This window comes from Elephantulus edwardii, unplaced genomic scaffold (genome assembly GCF_000299155.1).
Source record: "Elephantulus edwardii isolate Elephantulus edwardi_28Jun2011 unplaced genomic scaffold, EleEdw1.0 scaffold00015, whole genome shotgun sequence".
NCBI lineage: Eukaryota > Metazoa > Chordata > Mammalia > Macroscelidea > Macroscelididae > Elephantulus > Elephantulus edwardii.
Window position 1 is genome coordinate 11,460,547 of NW_006399765.1, and position 27,480 is coordinate 11,488,026.

At 37.4% G+C, this 27,480-nt stretch overlaps 1 protein-coding gene and 1 pseudogene across 2 annotated transcripts in view; both read left to right on the forward strand.

Moving 5' to 3' along the window:
• RALGAPB (Ral GTPase activating protein, beta subunit (non-catalytic)) overlaps positions 1-27,480 on the forward strand; it is an 89,189-nt gene that overhangs the window by 11,320 nt on the left and 50,389 nt on the right. The window contains exons 5-17 of one of the 2 annotated variants that reach the window (XM_006881523.1): positions 1,038-1,169; positions 6,591-6,769; positions 7,871-8,019; positions 8,150-8,366; positions 11,836-12,037; positions 14,843-15,010; positions 15,496-15,610; positions 15,981-16,128; positions 17,212-17,276; positions 18,790-18,919; positions 20,793-20,914; positions 25,974-26,156; positions 27,183-27,334. In XM_006881523.1, the coding sequence (XP_006881585.1) occupies positions 1,038-1,169; positions 6,591-6,769; positions 7,871-8,019; positions 8,150-8,366; positions 11,836-12,037; positions 14,843-15,010; positions 15,496-15,610; positions 15,981-16,128; positions 17,212-17,276; positions 18,790-18,919; positions 20,793-20,914; positions 25,974-26,156; positions 27,183-27,334 (1,962 nt within the window). Of the gene's footprint in view, positions 1-1,037; positions 1,170-6,590; positions 6,770-7,870; positions 8,020-8,149; positions 8,367-11,835; positions 12,038-14,842; positions 15,011-15,495; positions 15,611-15,980; positions 16,129-17,211; positions 17,277-18,789; positions 18,920-20,780; positions 20,915-25,973; positions 26,157-27,182; positions 27,335-27,480 lie in introns of both variants that reach the window. The other variant, XM_006881522.1, reaches the window with a different exon arrangement.
• Positions 21,830-22,350, forward strand: LOC102859488 (annotated as a pseudogene).

The window sequence follows — 27,480 nt, forward strand, 5'->3', positions numbered from 1 at the left end:
AAAGATTTTCTCAGAGCAGTAGTTTCAGAGATTAGTCTAGCCTCCATGGATGGCTCTAGAAATTTTGGAATCTGCACATGGAGCTTGGGTGGTTTTTTCAACCTTTCAGACCCCAGTCTCTACACAACAAATGAAGAGGTAGAAAAACTAAACATGTCATTAGACCAGTTAACTGGGATGTCTCATCCCATGAGTGAACCTCCAAACCAATAAACAAAATCCCACAATGTTTTTTTTTAGTTGTACATTTACAGCCTTGGTAGCGACTGACTGTTTAGTGACCTGAGGTCTTTTGGGATTGGTGGCGGTCGTTGATATAAAGTGTTGAATTACTTTATTTTTTAAATTTTATTAATTTTAATGAACATTTACAGATATTTTGGATTTCCATTCATTCACTGTTGCATTTTTCTCCCTGCTCACCCTTCCCCCAAAGTTCACTCTTCTCTTTGAAAAGTAAAATTCCTTCATTGGTATACAGTCCTCCTCCCCTGACCCCCCAAGTACACTCCACTGTGCAACCTTCATTCTGGACTCTTGTCATAACCATAATACCCAATCATATATTGCTTTTAAACTGTTCTCTCCCTCATCTGTTTGGATCACTTTTTAAGATGAACCATAAGCTTAAGCATCAAAGCAGCTTGTATATAGTCACATACAAGTCAGTAGTATAAATACATTACTGTTATGTTGAAGGAGTTTTCAGTGAGCTAAGTTTTTTCAAAGTGTAAAATTACTTTTCTGCCTTTCTGTTTATTTATTTTTTTAATTTTATTAGTGTGTGTGTGTGTGTGTGTGTACACCATCAAATTGGATCTGACTGGTACAGGAGATTGTCCCTCCTTCTTCAGCATAGCATCTTGTGGATTCGAACTGTGCACCTCTGGCTTTCTGTTTATTTTGCAAGCTAGTATTTTATATATCTTATTCACTTCAGTAAGGTACATATTTCATCTGTTTTACTGTACTTTAATGCTTGAATACATCTTTCTGTTTAAAGTTAATTTGATGATGGGCATTTTTTAATTTTCTAGATTGCTACGCTTTACGTATGGTCCTTCATTTCCTCCATTCAAAGTTCCTGATGAGGATGCCAGTCTGATACCTCCTGAAATGGATAATGAGTGTATTGCACAGACATGGTTTCGGTTTTTACATATGTTAAGGTACTATTATTATTGTATATATTGTATACCATAAGTCTTAGTGAAAGAACAGCCATGCTGTAATTGTTCTGCAGTTCAGAATGTGGACCTCAAATGCAGCCACTCTGGACCTCAAGCACATGTATGTCATGTGCTCTTGCTTTCACAGGCCCAGGAGCGTTAAGTATTGACAGCTGCTCTGTCTGCAGCTTGTTCTCGGCAGCGGATGTAGCATTTTTCCCTTGCCTCTTGCTGCAGGCTGAGTGTGGTGTGTGTCCCAGCACTGTCAAGTACTGTGCCCTGGTTCTCTCTAGCTCACACTTACTTGGTGGTCCTCCTTTGTCTTATTTAGACTCTCATAGAGCTGTACACTCCTTCTTACTTCTGCTATCATTTTCCTGTATAATAATTCTGTGCAGTTCACCTCCACCACTTCCTGCCTCGCTCTCTATTGGTCCCATCCAAGTACTCTATGAAACTTCTTTTTTTGTGAAATAAGTTTTTAGTCTTAATCTTTCTTAATTTTTCTTTTCGCATTCTCCCCTAAGGATACCACTTTCTTTTGTGATTTATACCCTTGGAAACCTACTGGATGGTCAGCTTTGAGTCAGTTCTAACTCAGTGGCAATAATTTTCTCCAGGTCTGTCTTAACTCCTTTCCATTAAGGTCCTAGCATCTGACTCTCATTCACCAGGTTCTGTGCAGGGGATGCAGCTTTCACTTGGTTGACTTTTCTGATACTTTGGCTTTAGTAATTTGAACTCTTTATTCTAATTCACCATCCTGCTTCAGCTGCCCAACAACACTGTCTTGGCATTGCTTGGCATTGCGTTGCAATACCATTTATTAAGTAACGCTCTTTACCTCCAGATTTTTGAAAAGCTTTCTCTGAACACTATTTTATGAAGCTTAAGAAAACGTTAGTTTTAAATAGTATTATTATTTACCTTTTTAAAACAAAAATATTCTGCCAGTTAATTATAATTCCAGAGACATTGAAATGTGACAAAATGTGAGTCTTCTTCTTTTGAGTTTTTCTGTTCAATGGTGGTTTTTTTTTATTCTGTTAACTTATGATTGTTATTATAAAATACATAGGCTCAAGTTTTAGAATAAAATTTGCTACTTGCTGTCCACACAAGAAGGATGTAGTGAGGATAACACCAGGGGAGTACATTGTGCATCCCCAGCCCAAGCATTCACTCTTAACCTCTAGGTTAGATTCCCTCCTCCCATTTATGAGATGGGTCTTACTCTCTTTCTCTTATCTTCCACTTTGCCCTGATGGCTTTTTCCAAGGACTGATCCCTCCTGACAACATGCTCAAAGTATGTGAGACTGAGTTTTGCCATCCTTGCCTCTACGGAGCACCCTGGTTACACTTCCTCGAGGAAAAACTTGTTTGTTCTTTTGGCAGTTCATGGGATATTCAGTATTCTTCTTCAGCACTGCGGTTTAAAGGAATTGATTCTTCTGCTTTGCTCCGCATACAGATTGAATAGATAGGGAGAAAGGATACAACCCTTTCCTGATTTTAAACCATGCAGTGCTCCCTGGTTCTCTTCAGTCAGCAGCTTCTTGGTCTCTATAAGATTTTGCCTGAGCATAATTAAGTGTCCTGGAATTTCCAGTCTTCTCAATATTATCCATAGTTTATTGTATTAGTGGTAGCTAATGTACTCTAGCCTTTTTATACTTCACAGAGAATAATAATTTTCTATTTTTTCATCCAGCTTGTAGTAGTAGTTAATTTTAACTTTCAGTATTTGTTTTTGAAACTTTGTGTAATCATTTGTATCACTTTTAAGGTCAGGAAGTCTTTTGGTGTTCTCTGGTCAGATAAATATTCACCTTCTTTCATTTTGTCAACTTTGTAGCATTAAGTTCTCTGTATGCTAGATAGAAATCTGCCTTTGAGTCTAATATTTACCCCTAAATCTTGATATTTATTCTTTTTGTTATTGTGATTGGAGTAAATGTTTACAAGGCAAATTCAACCATTCATACACTTTTTTTTACATTAATTAGTGATATTACATTCTTCTTGCTTCCTCCCTGTCCTTTCATTTCCATTAATCCTTTTATTCCTTCTGCCTTCTGAGCTCTATTCCCTGAACAGATACTACATTTTTTATCTTTAAGGGATTGACTGCTGCAGTGGACTCTTGTGTGTCAGGAAGTGTGAGGATGGGACAGAATAGAACAGGGTTCAGATCTTTTGTTCATAGGGTTCTGTGAGTTGTACTTGACTCAGTGGCACCTAACAAAAACAACAACATGTGATTGATTATTCTATTTCTCTTTATTCTTTTCTTTTGGTCTTTCTTTATTCTTATATGCTAGATTCATACTTTAGATTATTTTATCTTTATAATGCCCTTGATGTTAATGGGCCTAATGTCATGGTCTCTTTTTCCTTCTCTTACAGAGAAATAATGAAAATATTGTATATGTAGTAATAGTGATATAATACTACAATTATGTAATGATTGTAATAAATGTAATAAAATATTATTTGCCAGTGTTGTGGTATTCCATTGAATTAGGACTGACCCATAGCTGAACCTACAGTGGGTTTTCAGAGGCAGTTAATCACACAGGAGAACATTGTCCGTCCCTATTCCATGTAGCAACTGGTGAATTCAAACCACGTGCCTTTGGGATTGTAGCACAGCTTCTTATTACTAGACCACCAGAGCTCCCTGTATGCCAATAGCCTGTATAGTAATAGACTATTTTTAGGTCATTTGCCTGCTTAACATTCCAGATGAATTTTAGAATCCATTTATCAGATGACAAAATGGAAGCAAATAATAATATTACCCACAAAACATTTTGTCCCTTGTTTCCTCATTTCTGGAATGATGAACTGTAATCCCCAGCAGACATTGCTGAGTGTGTTTATCTCTTCTCTGTCCCACATGACTTATGTAGGGAAACCATATTTTATAAGTATGCTGCCACAAGTCCATTTTCCATACATGGACACGAGTAATAAGAAATTAAGAGCATTTCAGTAGATGGAAAGGAGATTTCAGAGGTCAGGGCACATATAAACCAGTGATTTTTATTTCTCAGCTTGGTTCCATTGACTCTCAAAACATGGACAGCTCTTTCTCTTGGGCTTGGATCAGGTGGCAGCCAAGTTCTATAACTTAGCCATGGCCACAATCAAGGCTCGGGACCTTCATGGCAAGAAGAAGGAGGAGCTGTTGAAACAGCTGGATCATCTGAAAGCAGAACTTTCCCAGCTGCGTCAGAGTGACCGGTGGTGTGGCTTCTAAGCACTCCAAAATCCAAGTTGTCCGAAAATCCATTGCCCGTGTTCTCACTGTTATTAACCAGACTCAGAAGGAGAACCTCAGAAAATCCCATAAGGGCAATAAGTACAAACCCCTGGATCTGCGGCTGAGGAAAGCACGTGCCATGCGCCGAAGGCTCAACAAGCATGAGGAGAACCTGAAGACCGAGAAACAGCAGCTAGAAGAGCGCCTGTACCGCTGCGGAAATGTGCAGTCAAGGCCTGAACTTCTTAAATAAATGAAACACAAAACTAAAACAAACAAACAAAAACATGGACATTCCTTTCTGGTATTGAGTAAAGGCTTATTATCAGTATTATGTTGTGTTTAAGAGGCTGTTTAATGAGCAGCTAAGGAGATTCTCATTGTTTTGGAGCTAGATGGCCAATTCTTCTTTCTAGTCTCTTAATGCAGGTCCTTTCTTGCAGCCTGTCCAATATGGGTAACCTTTCTGGTATTTAAGACACTGATGGCACAGATTATAGTATTAGTCAGAAAAGTACTTTACTAATAGGAAATAATAATAATAACAACAACAACAACTCAGCTTTATGAACTTTGCAGAGGCATTTGACTGTGTAGATCATAACAAATTATGGCTAGCATTGGTAAGAATGGGAATCTCAGAACACTAAATTGTGCTCATGAGAAATCTATGCCTAGATCCAGAAGCTGTTGTCCAAACCGAGCAAGAGAACACAGCGTGGTTAGATCGGGAAAGGTGTGTCAGGTTTCTATCCTTTCTACGTACCTATTCAATGAGTATACTGAGCAAATAATTCACAAAGCTGGACTTTTAGGAATGTGGCATGAAAATGAGAGGAAGTTGTATCAACAGCCTGCATTACACAGAAAACGTAATTTTGCTTGCTGAAAATGAGGACATGAAATGCTTGTTGCAGAAAATCAAGGACTACAGTCTTCAGTATGGATTACATTTCAACATCAAACAAATAAAGATCTTCACCACAGGACCAACAGTCAACATAATGGTAGATGGAGAAAAAGGATTGTGGCTGTCAGTGATTTCATCTTAGATTAACAATCAACACCCTTGGTACCAGCAGTCAGGAAATCCGGAAACTTACTGCTCTGGGCAAGTCTGCTGTCAGGGCCTCTCCAAAATACGAGGAATGATCATCAGTTTGAAGACTAAGGTATTTTCAGTTGAGACCAAAGTCTTCTCAGCCACCTGTTATGTGCATCAGAGAGCCGGACACTGAATATGAAGGACAGACGAATTGATGCTTTTGAGTTGTGCTGGAGAAGAGTACTGAATATCCCATGGACTGGCAAGAGAACAAATAGGTCTTGGAAAAAATGCAGCCACAATGCTCTTTGGAAGCAAAAATGATGAAGCTTTGACTCATACTTTGGATATGCAGCTACGTGGGGCTGTTCTTTGAAAAGGAGCATCATGCTTGGAAGGCTGGAGGGTCAGTGAAGGAGAGGAAGATCCCCAGTGGGATGGATTGACACAGTGACTTCAGCAGTGGGCTCTACTGTGTCATATAATAATGTCAGCTCAGGATAGGTCAGTGTTTACGTTCACTGTTCATAAGGTTGCTATGACTTGTACTTGACAGCACTTAACAATAAGTAGATAATTAGTTTCTGTAGAGATCTAAGAATTTACAGTGGAAATCTTTAACATTATTTTGTACATAAAATAAAACTCACTTCCAAATATTTTATGACTTTAGTATGTAGCATGAGCATAACATAAACTTTAGCACTGAATCTTGATTGTATATAACTTTTAAAAACATAGTTTAAAAAATATTTAAAAATACTACTGTTAAAAAAATACTGTTGGTGATGTACGATTTTCTCCTTTGGTTTTATGTTGAGTTTTTCTGTTTCATTTCTTTATTACAAACATACTAGAAAAAAAAACCCATATATATGTTTATTAACAAAAATGTTTTCGTCTTACCCTGATTCTTTGCCTAACTTTGATTGTTATTCTCTGTGCAGATAAGTCAACTACACATACTATAAATTTTTTGTAAAGTCTTAAGGTTTGAATCCAAGAAATTGGCACAGACTATCTTGTTTTTTTTTTAAATTGTGGTTCATGGATTTAATTGCTAAATAGATTTCATAATGTATAATTAATTGTTTTCTTTCTTTTGATAGTAATCCTGTGGATTTGAGCAATCCAGCCATTATAAGCTCTACTCCAAAATTTCAGGAACAGTTCTTGAATGTGAGCGGAATGCCACAAGAATTGAATCAGTATCCCTGCCTTAAACATCTGCCTCAAATTTTTTTTCGTGCCATGCGAGGAATCAGCTGTTTAGTGGATGCATTCTTAGGTGAATTATGTACTTGTTTCTAGATCTTTAGCAAGACCTTTAAATAAATCTAGAATAAAATTCTAGAAATGATTAAAGAAAAAAATCGAGCCAATTTAATTACAGCTCGAATGATCACAGATCACAAACTGGGGAAAACTATTTGCAACGATTATGATAGCTAGAGGGTTTTTATTATCTTTATATACATAGATCAAGCAAATTGGTAAATAAGATTAAAACCTAATAGAAAAATGGACAAAAGATTTGAGTAAATGATATGCAAGAGAGAAAAGTGTTCATTCCTCTATCTCAGAAAATAATACAGCGAAGTTATAGATTAAAATGCATTTACTACCATTCTCATATCACTGTAAAGTAGGTTGTAATATTTATGAACCTCTGAAAAGATTTATCGTATTTTAGAAATAGAAAAAGTCCGAATTTTTTTAACTCTGAAACTCAAAACACTACTGTTGAGTTGATTCCAACTCATGGTGACCCTCCATTGTGTTTCTCAGGCCACCCATTAGCAGTTACATTTAGTATCTGTTACATGAATTCGTTAATACATTACAGAGTTAGTATATTAGGATTAAATTTTGCTGCCACATCACAAATACCGCTATATACCAATGGCTTAATTAAGCAAGATAGTTAATTTTTACGTACATTGAGCCCAGTGCTAAGCAATACATAGTTGGTATAGAAGTTCTACCTTCATCTAGGATCTCAAATCCCTTGTATCATATTGCTCTCCGTCTTCCATGCGTTGCCTCCTGAGCCAAATGGTTGAATGAGTCCCAGCTGTCCTGTCTTGGAATTAAGAAGGAGATCCTATATCTAGTTATCTGGTCCTTTTAAGGAGGTTTCTTGGAAAAATTTACCCACTTTTGTCTAGTCAGACCATGACCACATCTAAGCAACCAAAGAAGCTAGAAAATATATTTGTTCTGGATAGCCATTTTGTGTTCTGTTCCCCAGAGGGAAAAGGGTGAATGAATATTGGGGGGAGTTGGCAGTGTGTGCGTCAGTTTATTTCACTGATTTTGCCTGAGGAAGATTTTTCAGACGATGTATTTTGAACCATGATGAGTAACTCTGTTTGTCTTTCTTTTAAAGGCATTTCCAGACCCCGATCAGACAGTGCTCCCCCAACCCCTGTGAATAGATTAAGCATGCCTCAGAGTGCTGCTGTCAATACCACGCCACCACACAGCCGGAGGCACCGAACCGTTACTGTGAATAAGGCCACCATGAAGACCAGCACGGTAAGTAAGCGTTTCCATCACTGTTGTTATGCAGCATAAGGTTGATGTTAATTGTGCCATTCTTGTGAGGAAATCTTGGCATTTTCTCAGTCTTCATAGACGTGTGGGGATTCTTTTGTTCTTCTAATAGGTTAGTACTGCTCACGCGTCGAAAGTTCAGCACCAGACATCCTCCACTTCCCCTCTGTCAAGTCCAAATCAGACTAGTTCAGAACCCCGGCCATTGCCTGCCCCTCGGAGACCAAAGGTTAACAGCATCTTGAATCTCTTCGGATCATGGTTATTTGATGCAGCATTTGTTCATTGTAAACTTCATAATGGGATAAACAGAGACAGCAGCATGACTGGTAAATATTGCTCAAGAAATACGTTATCATTTTTTCCTCTTTTATTTATCTTTTTACTTTTTTCTCCTCTGTTTTCAATCTTTCCTACCTGCAAGATTAATAATGTATCTTAAAAAGCTCTCTGTCTCTGACCAAGCAGTGTCTTGTGCTTAACCCCTTCCAGCTGAAGTAACAGAACTTTGGACTTTCCTTCCTGTTCTTTTTATGTATGTTCTGTGGTTTGGCCTTTAGTCTGCTTTCATTAGACATCTCAGGTTAGCTGCTTTTATTGAATTAAATTCCTTTCAGTAGGTGACCTGAAAGTTCCCTTCATGTCAGCCAGGATAATTACATTAATAATGCAGAATGAAGTTTTTGACAGAAATTTACTCATAAAATGTGTTTTTCTTGAAGTTTGACAGCCATTCACTCATTAATATGTATAAATATCAACATAGCTCTGATTTACAAAAAGCCTTTAACACCTTTCCATTGAGTTGAATTCATTTTAAGGACATTGAAAATTCATTTGTTCTGTAATTTCGTATAAGTAGTATAGAATTATATTAATACTTTAACCCGAATGCCTTTATTTAGATTTTATTGCAGAAATACAACTCTATGTAAATAAAGTTTTATATACTTTTGCCATTTTACCATTATGCTTGCAAGTAATGGCATAATGTATAGAGTGGAAGGGTGAGTGAGTGCAAAATGTATTGACTTTAGTTACTGTCATTTATTGAGCTTCTATTACACTATGCTAAACACTTCACATGTGTTAATGAGTGAATTGGTTGTTTGGTAAGAAATCACTTTACCATTGGAGTTGGAAATAGATTAAAACAAAAGGCTATCTAAATTCATTGGTTTATGCATCTCTTGGAGACTGTTAATTCTAGTAGCAAACTGAAAATAATTTAATGCACATAAAGGGCCCTTCTTTTCTCTCGGGAATGTATGTATGTATCAGCTCAGAACTAGGGTATATATATATGAGAACATTAGAAACATTTAATTCTTTAGGATGTTCTTAAAATATTTTTAAATATTTTAAATAATTTAGACAAGTTAGAACTATAGACATTTTCAGAAATATAACTTGAATTTGAATGTCTGAGTTGAGAGATTCCTTTGTTTAATTTATTTTGGCTAAATTTAGATACTTTATATATTTTGCCATTTCCATATTATGATTTTGTATATAAATTTGAAAATGATGCTTATTTATGAATAAGTAAATGTGCGTACTTACGATGACTGAGTAAAAATTAAAAAAAATTGTTTTGGATTATTTTCTTTATGTTCATGTGCTTTATGTTTTGAGTTTTTAAGCCATATTTATTAGTTTGTATTATATTTTATAGAATGAGCTGATCACTTTTATTTTCACTAAGATGTAATACTTACCATTTAACTTTTTGTTGCTAACACTAAAATCCTTGAATCCAGAATGGTTCAACTTGCTGCTTTGGTAGTAAGATTGCTTAAAGGGAATTACGAATTTTCCCACTCCCTAGGGGCTTTGTAACAGCTTTACTTATCCTCTTGCACCAGAAAATAGAAAACAGAATTCAAATGATATATAGCCAACACATTCTTACTTTTTTAACTGTTTGAGATTTTCCTTGGTGGGGAAAGGATCGAAACTTCTCTGTTCCTGTTGTGTTTAGAGATGATGAAAGCTGTTAACAATACCCAGGAGAAGTTCAGTTAGGTGTCAAAGTAGCTAAAGGGGATTAGAGTGCTTTTGGATGCCAATCTGGAGGTTTTGGGTGGAGTGGGAGGTCTGGGTACACTAACATTAGTTTTCTAAGTACTGGCTGTCATCAAGGAATTCTGTCATACAGTTCACCTCTAACTTAAAGTGCTTGCTTTTTTGTGTGTGGTTAGTTTTAGATTTATGTGACACTACACTAAGCTTTGTAAAAATAATATTGAGCTGGGAAGGGTTAATAAACTAAAATTTTAATGCACGTTATGGCAGTTCAAAACCTCAATCTTTGTAGTTGTGTAATTTTCTTCGTTCATTGTTTTGCATGATACAAAAATCATAATTTTGGATTTGAATGCACAATTTCTTATGTTTTTGAACTAGCTTGAAATATCATAAAACTCTTAACTTTTGAAAAGCTAAAAAGCTTCTTAACATAATGTAAAATTTCACCATCTTTAAAGTATTTTATAATTACTGCTGTCCTTTGATTTGTTTCCATTTATTTCTATTATCTTGCAGCATCTTTTATCCAAATTCTTCTTTCTTATAAATCTTGTAAGTAGGAACCAGAAGCTTCTCCTTAATTGCAGTCATGTTTTTATTTTTTTTCATAATTCCATTAAATCTTTTGATTGTCATTGTCTCTTGTAGTTTTTGCACTTGGGAAGGAAAATACTTTTCTGTGTTTTGAATGGGGAAGATTGTTGGCAAAAGCAAATTAATCTGCCTGAATCAGTCCCATTATTTCTGTACACTAGTCTGGTCATGTCATGAATTCCAGGACTTTGCACTAACTGTGTTTTGGCTTTTTTTTTTAAGCTTTAAGCTTACTTTTATACAGATTTAGTGTTTGATTTGTATGCATTCTGCATGTAGTGTTTTCCAATGTATTATTGCTGAATAGCTTACTCAGCACTAAAAATGGCTCATGGGAAGTTGCATAAAGATTTATGCTCAACTACATTCTGTTAAATCTGTTAATACAAAAGAATTAAAATATTTATGTAGAGTAATTAAAGATTTCAGAGTGATTTCCAATGCACTGTGAAATCTTTTGTTAAAAATGAAAGCAACTTTCGAAGGGCTTCTGTTTCAGTGACAATGAATGACCATGGTAATCTTTTTTACCAACCCAATTTTCTAATGTATCAACCTCAAGTTAGCTGCTATCTGTGGTTGTTAAAATTCATTCTCATTTTGCTTGGTTGGGGGATTCTTTGATGTGTATTTTGGAGTTGGGTGGGCTGGTGGGAATGCTTTCTCTTCCTCCCTACCCATTCCTCATCCATACATTGCCCTCTCCTCAAAGAATACAGACTAGCATGGGATTACCCATTCATTTCTGATGTTTGTCAGGAGTAATGTTTAAATTATAGTAGCTATTTTTCTTAATGCATTTTAAATGGAAATTCTATAGGGGGAGGAAAATCAGAAAATAATAGAAAAGCCACATTCTGTATTATATATCTGTATATTAATACAGATATATACAGATATACTCTGATGATAAGAAAGTCAGTTGAAAAATGCTTCTTGTAGAATCTGTTAAACTGACAGTGCCACGGTGAATGAATTGTTTACCTGTTTTCAAAGAAGGTTTCAGAGAGCCCTTTAAAACAAAAAATTAAGGCATAGTTGCTAAACAAAAGCATTTTTTTCTATTCTATTCAATAGATACTTAATGACACCAGTATTTGATCTTTGTGTCCAGGGTCCCATGAGCCTATTTGGCATATTGACAAATATAATAAAACCTTCCTTTTCTCTCTCCAGCCATTACAACACAAGCTAGCATGGAGTTTCGACGGAAAGGGTCACAAATGTCCACAGACACCATGGTTTCCAATCCTATGTTTGATGCAAGTGAATTTCCTGATAACTATGAAGCAGGAAGAGCTGAGGCTTGTGGGACACTGTGTAGGATTTTTTGTAGCAAGAAGACTGGAGAAGAGATTCTGCCAGCGTATCTATCCAGGTCTTAGAAATATTTTTCCATTTACCTAGTTTTCATAGTAGAACTCTTGTAATGTGGTTTACTAGGCTGAACTGATAAAGTAAATATTATTCCGCACTATCTGCAAATGTCTGTAAGTAATTGACATTTTTGTTTGAGTTCTTCTACTTTACTTGCCTTATCAGATTTAGTCAAGACTAAGATGTTTTTTATTTTAGAATTAACATGTAACTTTCAAACTTTGATTCGTGTTAATTTTAGAGCCATTCGAAGGAACCGCCCTAATTTATTTATACTTTTTCAACACAGTAAGAGGCACGATGAAAGATCCATTAAAAAGTCAGTTGTTTGTAATTAAAAAAAAAAAAGTCAGTTGTGACTCCTGCCTCTAAGGATCTGTTTTCTGGAATGAGTAAACCCATACTCACAAGTAGCAATAATCAAGGTCGAATAGGACACTGAGAGTAGAGAAACCTGGGTAATGTGTTATAAGCGACTAGCACTTAAACCTGGGGGCTCAGGAACGCATTAGGACATTGTATGATGATGCTACACTTGAAAAGGATGCTAGTATTTAGAGGATGTTAGGAAGTCAGGTGGGTTGTTAGGTACCATGGAGCAGGGTCCTTCAACAGTGATCTTAATTAAACCTTGCCTGATTAGATTCATCTTACTAAAGCTATGACTTCAGCCAGTCCCTGAAACTAGGAATCAGCTGATATTCTTCTTTCTTTCTTCAGTCCTTTCTGCCACATAATCTCTCTACTCTTTCCCCATCATTACACTTTTTTCCTAAATTAATTGTAATGACTTTTCTATTTTCCTTGAGTCTGTATTACTCTCCTTAGTTTATTATTCACATAAGTGCTGAAATTTGTTGTTGTTGTTGTTATGTGCCATCAAGTCACCTGCAACTCATAGAGACCCCTTGCACAATAGCTCTGAACCCTTCCCTATATAGATACCAATAAAAACACTCACATATCCCTGTTCCTGCTGGAAAAAAGGAATATACTGACTCTTATCAGAGCAAACAAGTTTAGAAACACCATGTAAATATGTAGTCGGCATCTCTGGTAGCCTAGTGGTAAGAAGCTGCTCTGCAATCCCAAAAGCACAACGTTTGAATTCACCAGCTGCTCTGCAGAAGGATGGACAGTCTCCTCTCGTGCAGTTTTACTGCCTCTGAAAATGCACTGGAGGATCAGCTCTGAATTGATTCCAACAGTTGGAATCAACAAGTATGCAGCAGAATGAGACATGGGCTTTTTTATTTAGATACCAGAGAATCTCTTAATGTGATTAAAACAAAAAGAAATTAGTTACGAGGAATCAGTGCTAGTTAATACACTCTCAGGCCATGATGTACAGTGGGGAGGAGGTTAGCTTTGAAAGTATTATTTTTTTGTAAACTGCCAGCAGATATTTATTAAATAGCTACTTTGTGCCAGGTGTTATACACAGAGAGTATTGCAGTAGTTAATAGATGTTCCTTTCTCTAAGATACTTGATAACCTTTTGCTAAAAGATCTGGAGTTTACTTGAGAGATGTGGGCTTGAGACCGATAAGATCAAATTCACTGCCATCAGTGAATGGTCTTTAAGCTGGTAGAAGAGCAAAACCTAGAAAATTAGGGGTGACAGCCTGAAGAACATCAGTATTGAGGGGCAGGAGGAATAAGGATGTGTTAAAGAAATTAGCCATAGGAGTTAGTAATAGGGAATAACTAAAGAGTTGTTGTTGTTGTTATGTGCTGTCGAGTCGCTTGTGACTCATAGTGACCCTATGTACAACACCCCTAAACTCTGCTCTGTACTGTCTCCGACACATCTATCCCGATTACCCCAGTCACTGAATCAGTCCACCTCATAGAGGGTCTTCCCCTCCTCCACTGTCCCTCCACCCTACCAAGCATGATGTCCCTCTCCAAGGACCAGTCCCTCCTTAAAACATGTCCAAAGTATGTCAGACGAAGCCTTAGAATCCTTTGCTCCAAGGAGCAGCCTGGTTTAACCCTCTCCAGGATAAAAAGTTGAATGTTTTAAAAAGCCAGAGTAAGTTAAGACATAGAAATAGCTCCTGGATTTGGCAATCTGAGGACTAGGTTATTTGCAATTGCAATTTTATTTGTGTTTTAAAGACAGAAGATTGCTTAAGTTGTCTTGAGGAGGGTGATCAGAAGATGAGAAAGTGGTTTCTAAAGAGTTTGATGGAGAAAAGAAAAATGAAGTTCTAGAAGAACGTGTACCAATGTAGTGGCTTTTCAGTGAAGGAAGACTGAATACTTCCTGAGTGATTAAGGCTTGAGAATAAGACATATTCCAGTATATTCTAAAAGCAGTGTTGTTCAGAGTAACCTTCATATCATGATAAGTACAGTAGTGAATGAACTTTGTTTTCTTTGTAGCCTCAAACCCCAACTAACCCCCCAAAAAAAAGTAATGAGGAAGGAGGGAAAGATGTAAAAAACATTTTTATGGAATACCCCAAAGTTTTACTCTCTTAAAATTTGATTCTGTAATTTTCCAGTTTAAAATAGTTCAACTGTTTTGGTTTTTTCACTTATAGGTACATTAAGCTTTGACTAATAGTTTCTGAAACTTCAAGAAGGTGTGTGTAATAGATGTCTTTTTTTTCTGTTAATAAACATTATTTAGATTTTTCTGTATATGATACTGAATTATAGTTTCAACTCTAGGAAGATATGTTTTAAAGGATAGAAGTAATGAAGAGTCAAATAGATTTTCAGATGACTATATAGAAAATGATTAGTAATTATGAAAATAGTTGGTCAGTAGTTTAAATTTTTTTTTTTGCTTCCCTAGATTTTACATGCTTTTAATTCAAGGTTTGCAGATAAATGATTATGTGTGCCATCCTGTGTTGGCCAGCGTTATTCTAAACTCTCCTCCTTTGTTCTGCTGTGACTTGAAAGGGATTGATGTTGTGGTCCCTTACTTTATTTCAGCTCTTGAAACCATTTTGCCTGACAGGTAAGCTATCATTTCTGCATCACTGTCTGGTTAGACTTGGTCCATGTGATGCTGGTCTCCAGTTTCCTAGTTTATCCTGGTCTGTTGTCTCCATGGCTTAAAGGAGCTCAGACCACCTTAAATGAAGGTAGAATACCCAGACCTTCCTGGTTTGTAAACACCAGCAGTTCTGATTTACCTGAGTGAAGCCTTTTTGACCTGACGTATAGAGATTAGAGCTACCCTAGTCAAGAATTGTCCTATATTTATAAAACCTTCAGTTTTAAATAATGAATAAGTTAGATTACAGTTTAACTCAATAACAGTTTTAACATCACAAAACAAAAATTGCACAAGATAAACTCCATAGAAGGTAGTTACTGTACCTCTGTGAAACCAAACCCAAAGCTTGTCTTGTAAAAAATTGGCACAATATGTACCCAGCTGTAGCTAAAAGCATACTTCAGTTTCAAAATACTAAGAATTTTTTTCCCCTTTTTTGGCAGAGAACTCTCAAAATTCAAAAGCTATGTAAATCCAACAGAATTGAGACGATCTTCCATTAATATCCTACTTTCTTTGTTACCCCTCCCTCATCATTTTGGCACAGTCAAATCTGAGGTAATATTAATGTTTTTGTATTCTATATTAAGTTTTGTATACTAATTTAAGTGCACTTTGTGTTTTAAAAATGGAAAAGGAGATGTTTTAAAAAATTCAATTTACTTACTTCCAGTAATTTAACAAAGTTGATGTATTGCTTGCTTGTTATTTCTTCAGTCAGTCTGCCTGCATGCTGTGAAATCTCCTGTTTAGGGATGCTAGTGTTTGACAGTTTACATGGTATGAGTTAGAGCTGTAGCACAGTGGCTAGTATTAGTTAAACAGAGAATCTTGCTTACTAGACTGTGCTCTATCCATTCTAGTAGTACCTGTATGAGCATAGTATACCCCACAAGTCAATGCTCAATGTTATTTATTTCTTCCACAGGTGGTCCTGGAAGGAAAGTTTAGTAATGATGACAGCTCTTCATATGATAAACCAATAACTTTTCTGTCTCTGAAGTTGAGACTTGTGAATATTCTAATTGGTGCCTTGCAGACAGAAACAGACCCAAACAACACACAGATGATACTAGGTTTGTACACACATCTCTCCCCACTCCAGAAATTTGGATATTACTGATCTTGAAATGGACTTTTCAGAATCAGAGGCAGAGTTTGCATTTTATTAGAAAATATGTAAAGAACCGAGATGAAGGAAAGAGAAACAGAAAAAACTCTGCTACTATGAAGTCACTCTTGACTCATAATGACCCTATGTTGTTATGTACCATTCAGTTAGAATGGCTTCATAGCTGACCCTCTAGTGGGTTTTCAGAAGCAGTAAATCCATCTTTCTCCTGTGGAGCACCTGGTGGATTTAGGTTGACAGCACAACTCCTTACCACTAAGCCACAGAGCTCCCAAGTGACCTGCTGCTGCTGCTGTTGTTAGGTTGCCGTTGAGTCGTGTATGACTCGGAACAACAGATCTGAACTTTATCCTATTGAGTCGTGTATGACTCGGAACAACAGATCTGAACTTTATCCTATCTTGTGCCATCCTCAGGATCCCTGACCTACTTGAGCCCATTGCTGCAGTCGCTGTGTCAGTCCATCTGGTTGAGGGCCGCCTTGCTTTTTGCTGATGCTCTGCCTTCCAAGAATGATGTTCCTCTCCAAGAAACTGAGGAGATAATAACACTTCCCTACAGAATTTCCAAGGCTGTAAATGTTTACAGAAGCCAGCTGCCACATCTCTTTCCCTTAGAGCAGCTGGTGAATTCACACTGCTAACTTTCTGATTAGCACCCAAAACTTTGAACCACTGCCAGGACTTCTGTGAAGAGAGAAAAGCAAGGAATTGTTTTCACAAGATGTGGCATTCACTTACATTTTAGACTTTCTTAATAATCTTGGCATTAGAGTTGTCGGTTGGTCTTCCTCGCTCTCCACCCCCATGTTTTACTGTAAAAATATATCCCAACATTTGCCACTTCCACAGGTTTTTTTAATATATACAATTCAGTGACTGGTTATGTTAATCTTGTTGTGTAACCATCACCACAGTAATATTTCTAGATTATTCCTCTACCACTAACATAAGGACTCAGTTTTTTCAATCTCCTTTTCATGCTTAATAACTACTGATATTTATGTATATATATTTTGCTTTTGCAGGGGCAATGTTAAATATTGTTCAAGATTCAGCACTTTTAGAAGCCATTGGCTGTCAAATGGAGATGGTAAGAAACAACGTTAGTACCTTAGTTCCAGACAGAATTTACCAGATTATCAACTTCTGACTTTATGTAAATTATAATTAAAGGTAATTAAGTATCCTGTCCCTATGATTTTTTCAAAGATAATTCATCGATTAGAATGATTGTATTGCTGAGGTTTTTCTTTACTCACCAGCTGTATTTTAGACTCTTGACAGATTCTGCATGAGATCAAGTCTTGCTAAATGTAATCTGGATTCATAGGTAGTGTTTACTCAAAAGTCCTCTATTTATTTTGCTGTGTTGGTAAACCAACCTGAATAGTCTTGGCACAAGCACCTGCTCTGTAATCCCTGCCGCTCCTCGTAGCTCTAGCACTGACTGTAAGCGAGCATGTAATACATTTTCTCCCATCTCATCATCTCATTACAGCCTCTCTTCATCTCAGTTTGAACATCCCTTAAAACACTAATGCTTCTAAATCAGAAAAACTTCCCGTAGATTTGTCAGTGTCTTCTGCTTTAATCTGCAAGAGAGGAGATTTCTGTGTCTGAAAGAGAGGCTGAGGGGCAAGGGGATTAACGAACCTGTGTAAGCTGAGCAGGAGGAGGAAAGGTGATGGCGTCCACCATGTTCCATGGGGGAAGGATGGGGCAATTACCTCCTCTTTAAGATTCGCAGCCTCAGAGACCCTATAGAGGGCAAGATAAGTTGGACTCACTCAGGGGCAATGGATTTTTAATTAATAATTTAACTGCTCTAAAAGTAATGTGTTTATAGAGGAAGAATATGAGAGCAAAAGGAAAACATTTGCCAGCCCCTAAACATTTATAGCACAGGAGAAAGGTGGAACATCTCTCTTGTGATTGACAGCATTTGAAAACTTGCTGGAGAGTCAGCAATGAGTCAGTTTGGACTCAACAGCACTTAACAACAAACATTTATGAGTAACCTCATGTGACGTAGAATAACTGTTACATAGAGTTTTGTAGAATATAACCTTTATAGAAGCAGATCACCACGTCTTTCTTCCGTGGATTTGAAATGCCAGACTTTTGGTTGGCAGCAGGACGCTTAACTGTTGCACCACCACCAGAGCTCTTTCTAATGACCATAATACTTTATTACCTGTATTTTATAATAAAACTGCATTTGAAGGTTTATGTATGTTTGTTTAGATTTTGTGTAGTGTTAAAGATTATTTTCCTGTCCTGAACTTTTGCTTTGAAGGTAGTAAGGTGTTTTCTTTAGGGATCCAGATTCATTAGCTTGAGAAGTCTAGTAAAGATGAAAACAGTAGCAGGCTGAGTTACAGGCCCCTATGGTGATGTCATTCTGTATATCCTCCACTTGATGGTGTCTGCATGCAAATACTCCAGCAGTTTTAATCCATTCTCAGTCGTTTTCAGGGTGCCAGTTTGGGCTGTTGTGTTTTTATACTCCATTTTGTTGTGTAGTTTTTAATGATTCACCCCCATCTGCACTTGTAAAGTATTTGAGTAGCCCTCAGACACTTAATTCCTTTTTATCGGACTAGGGTGGTGGAGAAAGTAACCTGAAGAGTCACAGTCGAACTAACAGTGGTATTAGTTCAGCAAGTGGTGGAAGCACAGAGCCCACAACTCCCGATAGTGAAAGACCCGCTCAAGCTCTCCTAAGGGATTACGGTAAGCTGTGTTTGTCTGTTTTGAAACCCAGTTTAACAGAATAACCTTGATGCGCAGATTCGTAAAGCAAACATACAAACAGGCCAAAAAAACCCCAATTGTGAGGTTCGGGATCTTTGGAGTTTTTAAGTGTCTTAGTCCAAAAAGCTAACAAAGAAAAAGAAAATCTTTTTAATTTGACTGCATAGCTTTTAGTAGCTAGATTTGGAGTAGTTTTAGATTTTAGAAATTATTATAGTAGATTGTCAGGGAACATTTTTGGTTTGTGTACCAGATGCTAATGATATCTGGAACGCAGTAAGATGTGGTCTCTGCCCCTGAGCACCCAGTTGAAGAGAGGACCAGTAATCAGTTTCAGCCATGTTGGAAGACAGTGACAGGATGGAAACCCAAAGGGGAGTCTGCCTTCGTGTTTAAAACCTGTGTCCTACCATATACTTACTATTTGACTTTTCAGTTTTAAATTTTAAGCACAAGCAAGGAAATAGTTTTCTTTTTTATCTTGTCAAATAAATTTCCCAACAAAGTACTCAGTTCAGTGATACTGTATATCTTGGGCACTTTATGAATTCTGGGAGTCTGTTTATCTGTGCCCTTTAGCTTTCCCCCACAAATACTAATAATGTATTGAAACTGTGAGTGTAACCCAAAAGTGGAATGAAGTCTAGATCTTTAGATGTAAGTTTATTTTTTTTTTAATTATCTTGATACTTTACGATCCTAGAGTTAGAGTCTCAGGCATATTTCTGTAGTTTATTTTTGCAATAAGTATCCTTGAGCATGCCACATATAAATGCATTATGTGGGTATTCAATACATTGAAATAATGTCTCTGTGGAGAAATTCTTTAATTTGCTACCGTATTCATTACACATGTAGATTTAATTACATACACTGTAGGATCGAAATTATGCTTACTTTCTATGCTTTCTAAAACATTTTAAAAATAATTTTTGCTTTACTACATGTGTTCTAATATAAATGTTTGAAGTGATTATTGTTTGTTTCAGCATTTTGAACTGTTGCTAGTGAGTTCTGCTTGTAATGTCGTAAAATATTTTTTACTAAGAAATCCAAATATGTGTTAGTGTCGCATGAATGTCTTTTTAATGATCATTCCTTTTTCTGTTGTCACTGCCCTCTTTCTGATAGGATCGACAGGTATAATGTCCCTACCTAAAGCTTCCTTTATAAATTCAATTTGTCCTAATTTAATTTCTTCTAATTAATTATTAGCTAAGAAAAATTACTTTTAAATACAGAATTGAAGGCCAAACAAAAAACCATAATGGCTTGATTTAAAAAAAAAAGGGTTTTTTTTTTGAAGTATTAGTCTTGGAAAGCTAAATGTTAAAAATGTTTGAAAAGGCCTTGCATGTGTTGATGGTTAAAACCCTGGAAGTAATGCTGACAAGTTTTCGAGGATAACTGCCAGCATCTGAGCAGGCTCTAAAATTCTAGTTGTCTCCATAAATTCCAAGAAAGGAAGAGATAGCCTTTTCATTGTTGGGTTTTGTTTCTTTTAAAATGTAGCTCTCTGAATTGTTAATTCAGAAATTTAAAATTTACATTATTCTGAAATTGATACAGAAACTGCCAAGTTGCAATGGATGCCTATGTGAAAGTGCCTGATCTGGGCGCTGAGGGCTGCTCTGGCCCAGCCCATGTGCCCCGTGCACTGTTCATTCAGGCTAGGTGCTCAGGCCAGCGGGGCGGGGAGCGTAGCACTATGTGGGTGCCCGTCATGGTCATGCTCACTGTGGCTGCTGTGGTCTGTGCCTGGTGGAATGCTGTGCTTCTCGTTACTAATGCTTAGTTGTTTTCCCTCCCTGTGGGATGTGGCATTGGGGTTATATCCTAGCTCTTAATACAGATTCAGCTGCTGGGCTCCTGATTCGCAGCATCCATCTCGTCACTCAGAGGCTCAACTCGCAGTGGCGGCAGGACATGAGCATCTCACTGGCGGCTCTAGAGCTCCTCTCTGGCCTGGCAAAGGTGAGAAGGACGGTTCTTTTGGTTCAGCCCAGCACCTTAGGCCTTCATTCTTTTTTCTTTACTTCCCAAGCCCCTGGTGTGGGAATTGCAATGTTAGTCATACTCAAGCATAGTTTACACTCAGAATGTACAAATTCAGCATCCAGTGTAAAACAGGTCCAGAAAATATATGATTTTTTCCCTGTTAAATTATAGGAAACATTTGCATACTTTATATTTATATAACTATAGAATAACTTGATATTTATATTTTCTATTTCCTTAACTCCTTCTGTTGTAACCCGTGGTGATCTTCCACTGGATTTCTCAGACTATAAATCCTTATGAGAGGAGCCTGCCCATCTTTGTCCTGAGGAGCAGCTGGTAGATTCAGCATGTGATGCACTATGTGATCTGAGCTCCTTATTTGCATATAATACCCTTACTTTTTCAGTGGGGATTTTCTGCCATTGTAGGTCCATCTAATCTTAATATATAATACATAAAATATTGTATCATGAACATGAAAATGCCATAATACAGATGTAGTAAGGAGAGATCTGTTTTATAAAGAATAATTCCCAAAATAGAATGCTTGAGATCATCTGATTTTTTTCCATTATCAGTACTTCATAAGAATTGGTTATATGTCCACATTTCTTTCATAGCTGTTATTTGAATTTTGTGGAACCTGAGAACTGAGTGAACATTTTGCCTCTTAAAAAGAAGTGTTTTCTAGTTCCCCAGCGGTCTCGTGGATCTGTCTCTTGCTTCAACAGTGTTTGGACGGAACAGACCCGGCGACTTCCCCCCTTCCAGCCTCCAACTACCTTCTAACTTCACCTCCAGGCCTAACCTCGGGACCATCTCAACCATCTCCTATTTTTGAGACCAGCTAACACCTTTTTTTTGTTAGCCCCCAAACCTCGACCAACTATGAGCTCTCAGATCCGTCAAAACTATTCCGCCAAAGCAGAAGCTGGCGTCAACCGTCTGGTAACCTGCACCTGCAGGCCTCTTACACCCACCTCTCTCTGAGTTTTTATTTTGACCGCGATGATGTGGCCTTGGAAGGCGTGGGACACTTCTTCTGCGAGTTGGCGAATGAGAAGCGTGAGGGTGCCAAGCGGCTCTTGAAGCTGCAAAACCAGCGTGGCAGGTGAATCCTCTTCCAATATATCCAGAAGCCATCCCAGCATGAGTGGGGTAAAACCCTGGACGCTATGCAAGCAGCCTTGGAAAAGAACCTAAACCAGGCCCTTCTGGATCTGCACGCCGTGGGTTCCGCCCACACTGACCCCCATCTCTGTGACTTTCTGGAGAACCACTTCCTGGACAAGGAAGTGAAACTGCTGAAGAAGATGGGTGACCATCTGACCAACATTAGAAGACTGGGCGGCCCTCAGGCTGAGCTGGGCGAGTATCTCTTTGAGCGTCTCACCCTCAAGCATGACTAGGGGTCTGCGGGGACTTGCAGGGAGAAACCTGCGTCCCCCTGCCAACAGCAACAAGCTTCTCTATCCCACCCTGATGTAGAATCTTATCCACCCAGAAGCCCTTAGCCCAAACCTTGGACCAAATGAAACAGCTGAAAAAAAAAAAAGTGTTTTCTGTTTTCTTACTATAAAATGTATAGGATTATTTTGTTTCTATCACCTCACTTTTGTGAGGAATAAATGAGATAAAATATTTATGATAGCTTGTGACTAGGAAGATGACACATGTAAGGTAGTGTTGTCCAAGATAATACAGCTCAAGTTCTTCTACACCCATGGAAGAAAGGTGATTTGAGGCTGTTAACCTGAGTTACTAGACAAAATAGGCAAGAAGACTCAAGATAGTCTCACTACCTCTGTGAACATACCTCAAAAATCCCGAGGATGGATGTGATTGCCATAGTTTTATGGGGAACAGTTACTGATAATCACAGGAAGTGAAAATACATTTGTGAGACCTGTGGAACCACATCGCTGTCAAAAGCAATATGGTGTTTCTAGGGACCTTTGGTACACTGTTCTTTCTCTAGGGTTATAGCTAGGAATCACTGGCAGTTGCTCTGCCTTCCTGCCTCCAAACAAACAAACAAATGCCACTGTGATGTTTGTGGTCCTTATTGGTTAAAGCCTGTGGTATCTCACCAGAGGAATTCACCTAAACTAACGGACAGAATGCAGTTAGTCCAGATGCTGGTAGTAGTAGCTAGTCATTATTTTTGTCTTCACAGTTATTTCATTTCCTCCACAAGTATGTGGAATATATTTCAGGTTTTAGGAATGACACTTAGATAATGCTTCCGTGAGCCAGGCACTGTTCTGACTACTTAGCATACCGGAAATCATTTAGTCCTTACAACAACAAAATAGAGGGGCATAAAGGGGTTAAGTAGCTTGTCTAAACTGGCACAATGAAGAAATGGAAAATACTTTGGATAAGGAAGTGCTTCTGTATAAATGGCAGAAACAACAGAAAACATCAAAAATTTAAAAAAACTATGCTTTTAAATACAGGCAACATCAGACAAGGACTAGTGATCCAAAGAACTCTTGAAACTCAATAAGAAGAAAATTAGCAACCCAATTAAAAATTAGTAAAGACACTTTACCAAAGAAGATTTGTGAATAATACATAAGCCCTTGAAAAGATACTCAGCATCATTTGTTGTTACATGTTGTTGAGTTAATTTTTTACTCTTAAGAACCCCCTAAAGGTTCTGGACTGTAATCTTAACTGGAGCAGATGCCAGCTCTATCCTCTGTGGAGCCACTGCATAGGGTTCGTGTATCAGACAAGCTGCTAACCATTGTGCCACCAGGCTTTGCTGTCATTACTTATTAGGGAAATACAATTAAAACCACAATTGGATACCACTACGTATCTGTTAGAATAGCTAAAATGAAAAATGCCATGTCACTTGTTGGAGGAAGAACTGATACTTCACACGCTGTGGGTGGAAATGTAATATACTAAGAAGAATGGGAATCCCAGGACACATAATTATGCTCATACAAAAGTTATACCCAGACCAAGAAGCTGTTGTACAGACAGAGCAAGGAAATACTACATGGTTTAAAATCAGGAAGGTTGCTTCAGGGCTGTATCTTTTCTCCACACCTATTTAATCTGTATGCAGACAGATCATTCAAGAAGCAGGACTATATGAAGAAGAATGTGACATCACGGTCAGAGGAACACACATCAACAACTTGAATTATGCAGACAATACAGCCTTAACTTGCAGAAAGCTAGGAGGACTTGCACCGCTTGCTGTAGATGATCAAAGACTACAACCTTCAATATAGGTTACATCTTAACATCAGGAAAACAAAAATCTTCATCACTGGGCCAGTGGGCAACATCATCATAGGTGGAAAAGAGATAAAATTGTTAATGATTTCATTTTGCTTGGGTCCACCAGCAGCCAGAAAATCAAAACATTTATTACTTTGAAGAAAGTGTGCTGTTAAGGATCTCTCCAGAGTGCTGAAGAGCAGCGATGCCACTTTGAAGACCATGGTGTGCTTGATACAAAGCATTATTTTTTCAGTTCTTTGCTGTGCAGCTGACCATTTGACACTAATAAAGGATGACGGGAAAAAATTGATACCTTTGAGTTATGGTGTTGGAGAAGAGTGCTAAATATCTCATGGAATGCCAAAAAGATAAACAAGTATGTCTTTGAAAAAGTACAGTCAGGGTGCTCCTTGGAGACGATGATAGTGAAACTTTGTCTCACATGCTTTGAGCTTGTTGTTAAGAGGGGCCAGTCCTTGGAAGGGACATCATGCTTGGAAAGAAGGGTAGTCAGCATAGATGGGACAGACCCTCAACAAGATAGAGTGATTCATTGCCTCTAACAGTGGGCTTGAGTGTGTCAGAGATGTTCAGGATGACACAGGATAGGGCAGGGTTCAGATCCATTGTACAGAATCACTGTGAGTTGTAGTTGGCTCAGTGGCACTTAAAAATAGCAGCAACTGCAGTTCTTAAAAAGTTACATATACACTTCTCATATTATCCTGCTATTCCATGGCTAAGAGAGAATGAAACATATGTGCACCCAGAAGTTTAGGCATAAAGGTTTATAGCAGCTTTACTTGTAATATCCACAAACTAGAAGCACTCTAAATGTTTATCAAGAGATAAATGGGAACAAACAAAAAAATGAACGGATAAGTTGTGATATGGACATATAATAGAATACTGCTCAGTACTAAAAAGGAATAAATAATGGATAAAAATGTGAAATGAATCTCAGAATATATTGTGCTGAGTGAAAGAAGACAGATGATAACAGTATATCTCATACGGTTTCGTTTCTGTAAAATTCCAACATAACATGCAAAGCAGATAAATTGTTTCAGGAGTGGGAAGGAAAACTATACGATTGTGTACAGAGATTTTTGTAAATAATGAGTATGTTCACTATCTTGAATATGATTGTGACTTCACAGATGTATAGAAAACTTCTCAGAATGTACACTGTAAATATGTGCAGTTTATTAGACATCTGAGCCATTTCACAAAACTCTGAAGCCTATAGCAGATCCCTGAGGAGTTGGACTAGCAGGATGTAATAGTGCGCATGTGTGTTCAATTGCCAGGTTGATGAGTACATCCAAGGGGTTCAGATTTCAGAGCATGACAAGCTACGAAAACGCTATACTGTTTTAGGGCCTGAGAGGTGCCACTATTTTTGCATAATATTAACATCTGAATCAGAATACATCTGACATGTTCTGTATATCTATCTTTATATGTTGTTATTGAGTACCATCAACTCAAAACTGACTCACAGCTGTCCCTCCAGTGGGTTTTCAGAGGCATTAAATTGCATGGGAGAAGATTGCCCATTTTTCTCCTGCAGAACAGCTTGTAGATTCAGACTGCATGCCTTTGGGTTGGCAGTGCAGCTCCTCACCACTATGCCACCAGAGCTCGCTCTATCTATATAAAGAAAATGTAAAAATCTAAGGCTTCCTGTGGTGTACCATGACCTCAGATAGATAAGACCTCAGTACAGATGCTTTGAAATTGGCACAGTGGTTCCTGACTGTTTTTGTTCCTCAATGACTATGCTCAGGTGAAGGTGCTGGTTGACTCAGGAGACCGGAAGCGAGCCATCAGTTCCGTGTGCACCTATATTGTGTACCAGTGTAGTCGGCCCGCTCCCCTTCACTCCCGGGATCTGCACTCCATGATAGTGGCAGCTTTTCAGTGTCTCTGTGTCTGGCTGACAGAGCATCCTGATATGCTTGATGAAAAGGTGAGTTTATGCTTGGAAACATTATGTACGGGAAAAGATTTCTTAAAAGAGATTATATTTAATTACACTAGTGGACATTTTAATTACACTATTGAACATTTTAAACTGAATATATTTGTTAGATTTCAATGTGCATGGCTAGTAGGTACTTTTGTCACCCATCACCAGATTAAGAATGATAATTGAGAATCAGATTGTGAAGATAGAGCACAGTTTTCCCATAAAATGTGCTAATATCAAAAAGTTTGATTGCATGCTATTTTACACACATGTATTTCTCCTTTGAAATGGACATAGATAGCTAATCTGCTTTCCCCGATGTTATATATAATGGTTACCTATAGGAAAGGCAGTCATAATAAGAAAGTTACAGTGTAAATAATGAAGGGATACATTAGCTGTTTGCAGAGAGCTTTAGGTAGTTTTAAAAATATTACTATTGATTAAATGTTAATCGTTATAGTTGTAGTTTCTAAAGTATGATGCTGGAAATGTGTTTAAAAACATCAGTAATTGATAAGCTTCCCTTTGCATAATCTAGATTGTTTTAACTATCCCAGGTTTAACTGAACTACTGCTAACATTTTTGTAGCCCACATTTCATGATGTACAATCTGGGTAATTTTAAGCAAATTTTGACTGATAAAACTGATTTGAATTTATCATTAATTTATTATCCTATCACTCAAATTCATTTCTTTAAAGGAAAACGTGTGTGTGTGTATATTATTGTGAAATTACATATATATCTATACATATATCTATCTATATCTATATCTATATCTATATCTATATCTATAGCTATCTAATCTATATATCATCTATATATCTATATCTATCTATCTATCTATCTATCTATCTATCTATCTATCTATCTATATATATATCTTAAAGAAAACTAGAAAGGCACTGGAATACCATCACTCCTACCACCAGAACACAAAACGGTTAGCATCTTGTTGTATTTCCCTGTTTTCTCATAGACAACATTTATCACAAAAATTAATCTACCTCTCCTGCTTCTAGGACTGCCTTAAGGAAGTTCTGGAGATTGTGGAACTGGGTATCTCAGGAAGTAAGTCCAAGAATAGTGAGCAAGAAGTCAAGTACAAAGGAGATAAGGAGCCAAACCCGGCGTCTATGAGGGTAAAGGATGCTGCTGAAGCCACTCTGACATGGTAAGAAACTGAGCACTTGAGGATTGTGCCCAGGGGTTAGATAGGGTTAGCTGTATTTTATTTTGTTTCATTTTCTTTTTTTTTTCTTTTCTATAATTATATTTTATTAATTTTCATAAACATTTACAGAGATTTTGGGTTTCCAT